General features: G+C 49.7%; 1 protein-coding gene across 1 annotated transcript; it reads left to right on the top strand.

Annotated features, from left to right (window-relative positions):
- The first annotated feature begins 4,195 nt into the window (after positions 1-4,195).
- Positions 4,196-5,511, top strand: LOC124708196 (protein TsetseEP-like). The gene has a single exon (XM_047239882.1). It carries the CDS (start codon positions 4,266-4,268, stop codon positions 5,202-5,204), a length of 939 nt encoding a protein of 312 aa, XP_047095838.1. The 5' UTR covers positions 4,196-4,265; the 3' UTR covers positions 5,205-5,511.
- Positions 5,512-10,105: the final 4,594 nt, after the last annotated feature.

The following is a 10,105-nucleotide window of genomic DNA, read 5'->3' as shown; positions in this document are numbered from 1 at the left end:
AAAATTCCGACGAGATCGGAACTTCGAGACGATAGGATCCTTCCTTGTTGACGCCAAATCGGAATTCTCCGAACGTAATGACGATGGGCTCCTCCAGATAGGCACATGCATCCATACGGGAGGGCGGGTGAGGAATAAAATCGACTAGATCAGTTTTTTCCCGTTTACCTCTATCCATCGCATTGCTAGCCACCGACGAAGTCGACGATTCTGAACGTGCCATCGAGATCAGTTCCTTGCAGCCTCTAATCCCCACAGACGGCGCCAATTGACAAAGGATTAATTTGTCAATGCCTACAGATTGTAGACTAGGGTTTTGCTGGAAGTAGAGGGCAAGTAGATCTCGAAGGTTTCAGCCGAAAAGTACACGCTGACTATGAAAAGTTACAGAGTTCGGGAGGGTTTCGTACCCAACCCGTAAGATTACAAATCTCTATCTTTCCTAATACAACCTATCTTTCCTTAACGCTAAATGGGCTTCCGAGTCTTCTTATTCTTCGAGTCCTGGGCCTTTAGTAAACCCCGAGTACCATCTTTGGCAGGCCCATTGGGGGTGCCTATGTCATCCATCAACCAAGATAGGCTGCTATGTCGGTTCCAAAGAAGAATTCTTGAAGAACAAGGCAAGAAGACGAAGAATACAAGGAAAGTTTAGACCTAGGGCTCTTTTTTTTTTGAGAAACACATTACAAACATAGACGCTCACATACACGCGCATACACTCACCCCTATGAACGCACACACACACACCCTACCCCTATGAGCACCTTCGAAATACTGAGCTGGCAGATTGGATCTTGAAATTAACGAAGTCACCACAAGCGCATCGTTGTCGACGGGAACGTCGCCTCCCACTGAATGAATATTCCGCCTTTATGAGACACACAGATGTCAAACCTGGGGTTTGAACTCTGGTGGGCTGGGGGTACAACCACCCTCATAACCACCCAACCTCAGGTTGGTTCTCAGACCTAGGGCTCTTTGTAACCTAGTCGTTCTCGAACAGATTTCTCGAGACCTGGCTCCCAATATAAGGGTCATGAGAGGGTCTGTCGAGGGATACAATCATAACAGCCATAACCACCGTAAGTCTAGAGCTAGGTCATCGTAGAACTTAGCCTCTCGACGAGATCGTAGTCGAAACCTTCGGCACCCCATTGTAACCGATATTTTTAGCAATCAAGATCAGACAGGCAGGACGTAAGAGTTTTACCTCATCGAGGGCCCCGAACCTGGGTAAATCGCTCTCCCCGCTTGTTTGATAACCAATGTCTCGTGTCAGCCTATAGGATTGGGCATTGCCGGGGAGTACCCTCGATAATTGCTCAATGAAAAAATGTTTCACTTGCGATTGTCATGTCAACTGTTCATTTGAACATATGTTTTAGAAGAACCTCGGCGGGTAATAAATGGGAAAGACGGTTGCATTTGGTATAGAGACTCATGCAAGTTGAGTTGTCTGTGCCAGAATGTGTTTTAAAATGGAATTTAACAACGGCCAGCCGGCTTACGGTCTAATCTATGTGTTTAGACGTGATGAATGGTCACACAAGGTTTGCACGTAAGTATATCTGAAAGATTAAAGTATCACCTAAAATCAGAATTTCCAAGTGATTCCTTCAGTAAAAGGTAACTCTTACTAAGGATAATAATATAATAAATCGGAATTGCAATGGATGTACGAAGTGTTGTTTCCGTGACCATGACGAAACAATACATCACATGTCCTTTTGCAAAGATTTTATGGAGTATTGTTCATATGGGTTTTAATATCTCATCACCAACAAATATTAAGAACTTGTTTGGAAACTAGTTCAATGGGGTCATGTCGATCTACCCATCCGTTTTCATTATGTCCTGCTACAAATATCTTAGATTTTACTACTATGTTGGGGGAAAAAATTCTCTGGGGCAGGGCCGCAGCATGCTCCTCATGGGGCCCCTTCTGGGATTTTGACACCTCATACTTGGCACGCATCCCAAAGCAGCGCCTAATCCTCTTAAACCAGCTGATACGTACATGTACATTAATCGCATCTATACAAGAAAACCGTCGTATGAGGGAAAGCAATCTGTTTGTTCGACGAGGCCGGAAATTGGGTCGCGTTGGTGCCTGGTGGTGAGGTGAGAAAAAATCATGGCGTCATCGGTCAGACTGTCCGTCCGCAGCGACCTCCGTTGTCGAGTACACCGAGACGACGACGGCAGTCATGAGCTATTGAGCTGATCAATGGCATGAAGGCACCGGATTTCCAGCACACCGCCAATGTCGCCGGCACCGGCGCACTGCTCACCGGTGATGAGATGATCACGTACCTCACGGTGGTCCACTCGTTGAGTGATCATGTTGCCATGGCGAACTATCTGTGGGTCTGCCCGTGGCTGGTGACAAGAAGATGCAAGTGTCAGTTCACGTCCACGGCAGCTATCATTGGATTGAGCTCGATTGGTTCCATGTCCCACTGCTTCCACGAGGGATGGCAAACTCACGACTTCACGAGGGGTGGTGGCGGCGCGGGCGACGGTGGAATCCTGCGTGTGGACTGTCGTCGTTGCTTCCACAAGAAATAGCGAGCAGCGCGGGAACGCAAGATAATTGTGCGAGCAGCTTCAAATTCTTGACTCATCTCGACGCCTTCGCCGGTGCAGGGGAGAGTGCCTGAATTCCCGGCCTCGCTGGTGCCTGAATTCCCGCCCTCGTCGAGCAAACGGATGGATTTCTCTCTTATACGTTTCCTTGTATACACATGCACCATTAGTGTACGTATTAACTGGTAACGGGATTAGAAGCTGCTTTGGGATGCGTGCCAACTGTGATGTGTCAACATCCTAGAAGGGGCCCCAGGAGGAGCACACTGCGGCCCGGCCCCTGAGAATTTTTTCCCCTATGTTGGTTGGGTTGCTAGCTGGTGGGGTTTGCTATATGTCAAGTTAATTAATTGCACATCCATCAATCTAGGAGTACTCCGTATGCATCTTTCTCTGTCGCTGAACTAGGAAGAAAATGGTGAAGAGCTAGCTAGGTACTTGTCGGCGGGCAGATGGAAACACAAGCAGTAAAAGGGAAATGACAACAAGATTGACACAAGCACACGGCAAAAGAAGAAAACCGAAACAAGAGTGAGAAGGACGTACGTACGGCACTCCAGTTGCCAGCCATACTAATCAATAGCAACAAGAACATACGCCGGGTTTCTGTTTGAGAGCAGTAGCTATCGCGCACGAGATGCCCCGTGCCCTACCGCTACAACAGAAACCAATTCGGGAGGGAGGCATGCGTAGAAGAAATGCCATGGTGCAGTGAGTAGCGGATGCGAGGTCGTTCTCGTGTCCGCGCAACGAGTCCATGGAAGATTTTGGGCGGATCCACCCGATTGAATGTACGTCCCCCTCACAAACGGGAAATGGCGAACGCCCCCGTCCATCTGACAAGGATGCCTCTAGGTAGGCCGGCCCCGCTCTACGTACGTTGCTCCCGTACTGTGTCTGTCGATGTATGTTCTTGTATGTATGTAATTATATGTCGACCTGTACCTACCGGCAACTTCCATCTCGATCTACTGCACGCCACAACGATACAAATCGCATCTGTGCATCTTAGGTGCCATCCATGGGTCCATCTCCTTTGATTCCCGGCGACATTTCCTCTACCGTCTGAATTGAACCGAAGAGATATTGCTGTAGAGATAGCACAAGGTATCGATGCCCCTGATCGAGTACGCGCTAGTGTCAAAGGTATTGATGCCCTTAATGTCTATCTTCCATGGCCAGCCGCCGGTCATCGGCTAGCTGCGCAGCCAGTTATTGAATCAGTCCTCAAACTTGACCTGCGTACATCAAGTGTCGTCAATGGTACACGCGATTAAGAGAAATTAAGGTCGCGACATGGATTTATGGCCAGATGGTGACCAGCTAGCCGTCCGGCGTCTACACGCTATGCTATTAGCAGTCTCTTCTCCAAAACTCACGTTAATTGGCGTGCTGTTTCAGTCTAGAAGAGAGATGGTACGGACGGGGGAGGGAGGGAGGCAGAAGAGAAGGTGAATGAAGCAGGTCCATCCACCCACAGGTCACTCACTGGTCGAGAAGGTACACGCGTCCAACTCTGCTTGGTTCCTCCGGCCTATATAAACCACCACATATGTATCTCCGCACAACACACACAAGCTCACCCATCCATTATCCATCCATCCATCCATCCAGGCAAGAGCAGAGCAGAGAAGCAAGCCTACAGTGCTAGCTGCGAGCACAAGAAGCAGGCGGCAATGGCGAGGCATCGCCTCCTTGCCCTGCTCCTCGTCGGAGTAGTGGCAGCCTCCGCTTTCCACCAAGCGGCCGCCGCTGGCCGAGGCCTTGCTGATGTGGACAAGCTCCCGGAGCCAGAGCCTAAACCTGTGCCGTACCCAGAGCCAAAGCCCGAACCCAAACCGGAGCCAACGCCGAAGCCCATGCCACAGCCAGAGCCAAAGCCAAAACCAGAACCTAAACCAGAACCTAAACCGGAACCCAAGCCTGAACCAATGCCCAAACCTGAGCCGAAACCAGAGCCCAAGCCCGAACCATTGCCTAAGCCAGAGCCCAAACCTGAACCTAAGCCAGAACCAAAACCCGAACCATTACCCAAACCTGAACCTAAACCAATGCCCAAACCTGAACCCAAGCCTGAACCACTGCCTAAGCCAGAGCCAAAACCGGAACCCAAGCCTGAACCTAAACCTGAGCCAAAGCCCAAACCGGAGCCCAAACCGGAACCTAAGCCAGAGCCAAAACCAGATCCTAAGCCTGAACCAATGCCTAAACCCGAGCCTAAGCCTGAACCCAAACCTATGCCAGAGCCCAAGCCTGAACCCAAACCTTTGCCAGAGCCTAAGCCAGAACCAATGCCTAAACCAGAGCCCAAACCCGAGCCTAAGCCCGAGCCCAAACCTGAACCCAAACCTAAGCCAGAGCCTAAACCGGAGCCTAAGCCTGAACCAATGCCTAAGCCTGAGCCCAAACCGGAGCCAAAGCCGGAACCAATGCCTAAGCCTGAGCCCAAACCGGAGCCAAAGCCGGAACCAATGCCTAAACCTGAACCAAAGCCAGAGCCCAAGCCAGAGCCAAAGCCGGAACCAATGCCTAAACCTGAACCAAAGCCAGAGCCCAAGCCTGAACCAAAACCGGAGCCACCACCAAAGGGAAAACCACCGTCAACTGACATTTGATAGATTACATGTTGTCCGAGTGCGGAGCTAGCTTATGGATCGTCACAACATGCTATTCCTGGAATAAGTGGCGCCATTACATCATATCACCGTATCCCGATATCTAGATAGTGAAGATATGAATCTTTTTGTATTTCATGTATTCCAGTCCTCTTATCTTTTATCCATGTATCCACGATGAGTGTAGCGACTTCTTTGATTATTTTTTACCTGTTCGATTGTTCATGTTTATCGATGGACGTGACTCGCCATACTTCTTATGTATGTATGTGCATGGACTGTTTATAATAATGGGACATTTTCTCTAGCCTATTGTGTTATGTTGTTTTCCTATGGATATATGTAAATTGACATGGTCTTCCAGAGAAGTGCCACCTAAATAGCACAAATTATGCAATACTATGCATATATATGTATAGGCATGGGAACCAGATGCTTTATTTTATAAATTTATTTTTATCCTACACTATAACTTAACCGTATGCTGATTAAATTATAAAAAATTGCCACTGGATCAGCGGTCTTGAAGAGTCGAAGTTCTTTCCCTTCTGAGAACCTTGATTTTTGTTGTGGGGCTTTGTGGACGTCCTGTATATGAATCATCTTGAGCGTGTTAATGCAGTCGGTTCCTACTTGAATGATGGTTGATTCTTCCGGTGCGTGAACGCAGAGGAAGCGCCTGGTGTATTACACCTTGTTGCTCAAGATTGCCAAGAAAAGGCACCACCAGATTTATCATGAAAATTACTTCGTCAAGAAAATCGTCCCAAAGCTAGGTAGGGCGGCAGTGGGAAAGCAAAAGATTTTGTCCATTTTCCTCCGGAGGCGACGAGTGAAAGTGACGGAAAGGTTGAAATGTGCGTGTGGTCTGGAAGTGGTCGCATACATAATATTTTCATCACAGACGCGCCGACTATCGATGGCGGAAAGGGGTAGAAAAAAATACGTACAGTATGTGCTGCTGCTGATTAGTCACGTCCCTCAGATATTTTCTTGTACCATATCTGCACGGCATCCCCAATTGTCTTCCCTTTTACCAACGTAGGTTCTAAATGCCATCTCATCTCACTCCTTGTTTGGAATATGTCGCAATAGCCCATAAATCATCAAGACCATACAGCAGCTGGATTAAGCCTGATTGATAGGAAACAATGCATGCATGTGATTTTTGTTTGGCGAAAAAAAAGGGTCTGGTGTGAATTTGTTGCATGTACGTTGGTATTGATGCGCACGAGATCGCCAATGAAGGTTTATTGTGAATTGGTCGCATTTTTTTTACCCAACAGGCACCCCGTCGATTTTCATCACTGTGTTTGCTTGCATAGAATTGGGACGTGGAATTGGAATGGTTTGTGCTCGAAATCTTCGTGTGGAAACCTAACAAAATTCGGCACTCCGAATCCTCGTGTGCAAATGAGTCGGCCAAACATTCCAAGCCCGCTCCCTCGGAAACGCTCAGAAACGAGCGTACCGTTTCGCCCTTCTCCCTCCTCGCCTCCCTCCTGTCACCCTCCCCGCCTCCCTCCCACCGCTCGCTGTCGCCACATGGCCACGCCACCAAGTTCCCCCGCCGCCCGCTGCCGTTTCCCCGCCGCTGCCGCATGGCCCCGTCGCCCGGTTCCCCTGCCGTCGCTCCCAATCCGCACACTCGCCGTCCTCCTGGCTCCATGTCCCCGCCCTTCCCCCGTCTTCCTCTCCCCTTCCCCACCCTCCTCGCCCCCATCCGCAGCTCCGTCGGCCCTCCGTGCGCTTGCCATAACCCTAGTTTCCACTGGGTTCGAAGGGTGACGACAGCGGCAGTGGGGGGAAACGGCGGCAGCGCAGCTCCCCGTCTCCCTTCTCTCCGGTCGCCTCTGGCCACCGACGGCCCCTCCAATGCAGCCAATTCATTTCCACGGTTGCTGCAATCCAAGCAGGATTTGGAAATAGGAACACCATTTGATTTCAGCAACAGTTTCCAAACACATCCAAACAACAGAATCGAATTATAAGCGGATTCATTTCCATCTTAGATTTGAAATTTTAGTCCAATTCAATTCAATGCCAACTTTCTATGCAACTAAACACACTTAGAGAGTTAAAGAAGATTTCCATTCAATATGAATTGGTTGCATGTACGTTGGTGTTGATGCGCACGCTCGCCAAAGTCCTCGCTGGAGCACACGCAGACAATAGAAATTAGAGAAAAAGGGTGTTGTGCAATCCAGTTTTACAACGGCTGGAAGTTTTTCTTTTTGGGTCAATTTGCTGGTGGAGCTCAAAAACAGTACCAGGAGCGAGCCGACAACATTAACAAAGGCAACCGTGATATTCATTTTCAACGCCGACGTACGCATAAGATTCACACGAGCATGTAGTGTGACTCCTGTCCTCCTCCGAGCCGCCCCCGCGTGGCGGCCGGGGGGAACTCTACCCCGCCGTCACCGCCTCCCCCCTCTCCCCCTCCCCTCCCTCGCCGCCGCCAGGGGCGTGGTTTGGCAAAGGTCGGCCGGCACCGGCGCTGGCGCCGGCGGGGATTCTTCGTCATCTCCCGCGAGGAGGTCGGGCGTGGGTCGTCTTCCTCGGGCCGGAGCGCGGCCCTTTTGTCGGGGACCTCGATGGCGGCGCCTGGCCTTGGCTCGGGGACGCCATGACGGACGAGGAGGTGGTGGAGTGCCCCACCAGCGGCGGAGGGAGGGGTCAGGGCGGGCTGCAAGGGGAAACCCTAGGTCCCCTTCTCCTCGCCTCTCGGTGGCCGGTGGTGGAGGGCTGGCTTTCGGCTGCGGCGGTGCCCAGGCGTGTGTCGTGTCTTCGGACTATGCGATCTTCTTGGTGTCTCCGGCGGCAACCATGGCCAACCTGGGATGGTCGCCGGCGTGGGGGGACAACCTTAATAAAGGCCGCGGTCCTAGGGTCTCTCTTGGGCGAAGATGAAGACCTGCCGGAGCCCTGCCCTTCATGATCTGGCCGGAGAGTTGAGTTTCGGAAGGCGCCGCCGGCGAATGTAACAATGCTTATATTGCCTGGAGTTTGTTTGAGCGGTGGTATTCGGTCGTGCACGCCCATGCTTTTATTCCGACCGTTTGGTTTTGGAGGTGCTGCCCGAAGCTCTTTTCCGTGTTGACACCAAGTTACAGCTGATCCATGGTGAAGTCAGAAGAAGAGAATATCATGAAAGCGGGATTTGGAGGACTAGCTAATGGAGGTTCAAGTATTTGCGCTGTTGAGGGGCGTGCTTGGTGTTCCGGACTTTGCAACAGTGGTATGAAAGTGGGGGCGGCAACACATGTTAAGTTCGGAGTCTTACCTTTCAGGGTGAAAACCCAAGGTCTGGCCTTAACTGGTTGTGCCTGGTGATACGTCTCAAACGTATCTATAATTTTTGATGTTCCATGCTTGTTTTACACCAATTCATATATGTTTTCCTTATACTTTGTTGCACTTTTACATGATTTCCGGCACTAACCTATTAACAAGACGTCATAGTGTCAGTTTCCTGTTTTCTGCTATTTTTGTATTTCAGAAAAGTTGTACAGGAAATATTCTCGGAATTGGACGAAACAAAAGCTGAACTCAATATATTACCGAAACGAAAACGATGTTCGAAGGGGGGTCGAAGAGGCGCAGCAGGGCGCCCAAACCACCCCCAGGCGCGGCCTGGACCTGGCCCACGCCTAGGGTAGGTGTGGGGCCACCAGGCACCCCACCGACCTAAATCATCCGCCTATTTAAACATCTTCTTGGGAAAATCCTGGATACCTGAGCATCCATCCACGAAAAGTTCTGTCGCGGCCGCCATCGCAGAACCCATCTCGGGGGCCTGATGGCGTGTAACTCACACGTTCGTTAGGAACCCCAAGAGGAAGGTATGATGCGCACAGCAGCAAGTTTTCCCTCAGAAAGAAACCAAGGTTTATCGAACCAGGAGGAGCCAAGAAGCACGTTGAAGGTTGATGGCGGCGAAATGTGATGCGGCGCAACACCGGGGATTCCGGCGCCAACGTGGAACCTGCACAACACAACCAAAGTACTTTGCCCCAACGAAACAGTTGAGGTTGTCAATCTCACCGGCTTGCTGTAACAAAGGATTAACCGTATTGTGTGGAAGATGATTGTTTGCGAAGAAAACGGTAAAACAAGTATTGCGATAGATTGTATGCGATGTAAAGAATAGGACCGGGGTCCACGAGTTCACTAGAGGTGTCTCTCCCATAAGATAAAAGCATGTTGGGTGAACAAATTACGGTCGGGCAATTGACAAATAGAAAAGGGCATAACAATGCATATACATGATATGATAAATATAGTGAGATTTAATCGGGGCATTACGACAAAGTACATAGACCGCCATCCGAGCATGCATCTATGCCTAAAAAGTCCACCTTCGGGTTATCATCCGAACCCCTTCCAGTATTAAGTTGCAAGCAACGAGACAATTGCATTAAGTATGGTGCGTAATGTAATCAACAACTACATCCTTAGACATAGCATCAATGTTTTATCCCTAGTGGCAATAGCACATCCACAACCTTAGAACTTTACATCACTCGTCCCAGATTTAATGGAGGCATGAACCCACTATCGAGCATAAATACTCCCTCTTGGAGTTAAGAGCAAAAACTTGGCCGAGCCTCTACTAATAACGGAGAGCATGCAAGATCATAAACAACACATAGGTAATAGATTGATAATCACCATAACATAGTATTCTCTATCCATCGGATCCCGACAAACACAACATATAGTATTACGGATAGATGATCTTGATCATGTTAGGCAGCTCACAAGATCCAACAATGAAGCACATAAGGAGAAGACGACCATCTAGCTACTGCTATGGACCCATAGTCCAGGGGTGAACTACTCACTCATCACTCCGGAGGCGATCATGGCGATGAAGAGTCCTCCGGGGGATGATTCCC

The sequence above is a fragment of the Lolium rigidum genome, chromosome 4, assembly GCF_022539505.1.
Source record: "Lolium rigidum isolate FL_2022 chromosome 4, APGP_CSIRO_Lrig_0.1, whole genome shotgun sequence".
NCBI classification, from domain to species: domain Eukaryota; kingdom Viridiplantae; phylum Streptophyta; class Magnoliopsida; order Poales; family Poaceae; genus Lolium; species Lolium rigidum.
Note: the sequence above shows the minus strand (reverse complement) of the source record. Positions and strands in the feature narration are given on the sequence as shown.

Excerpts from the sequence above, each read along its gene's own strand:
- LOC124708196 (XM_047239882.1), top strand. The coding sequence starts at position 4,266 with ATGGCGAGGCATCGCCTCCTTGCCCTGCTCCTCGTCGGAGTAGTGGCA.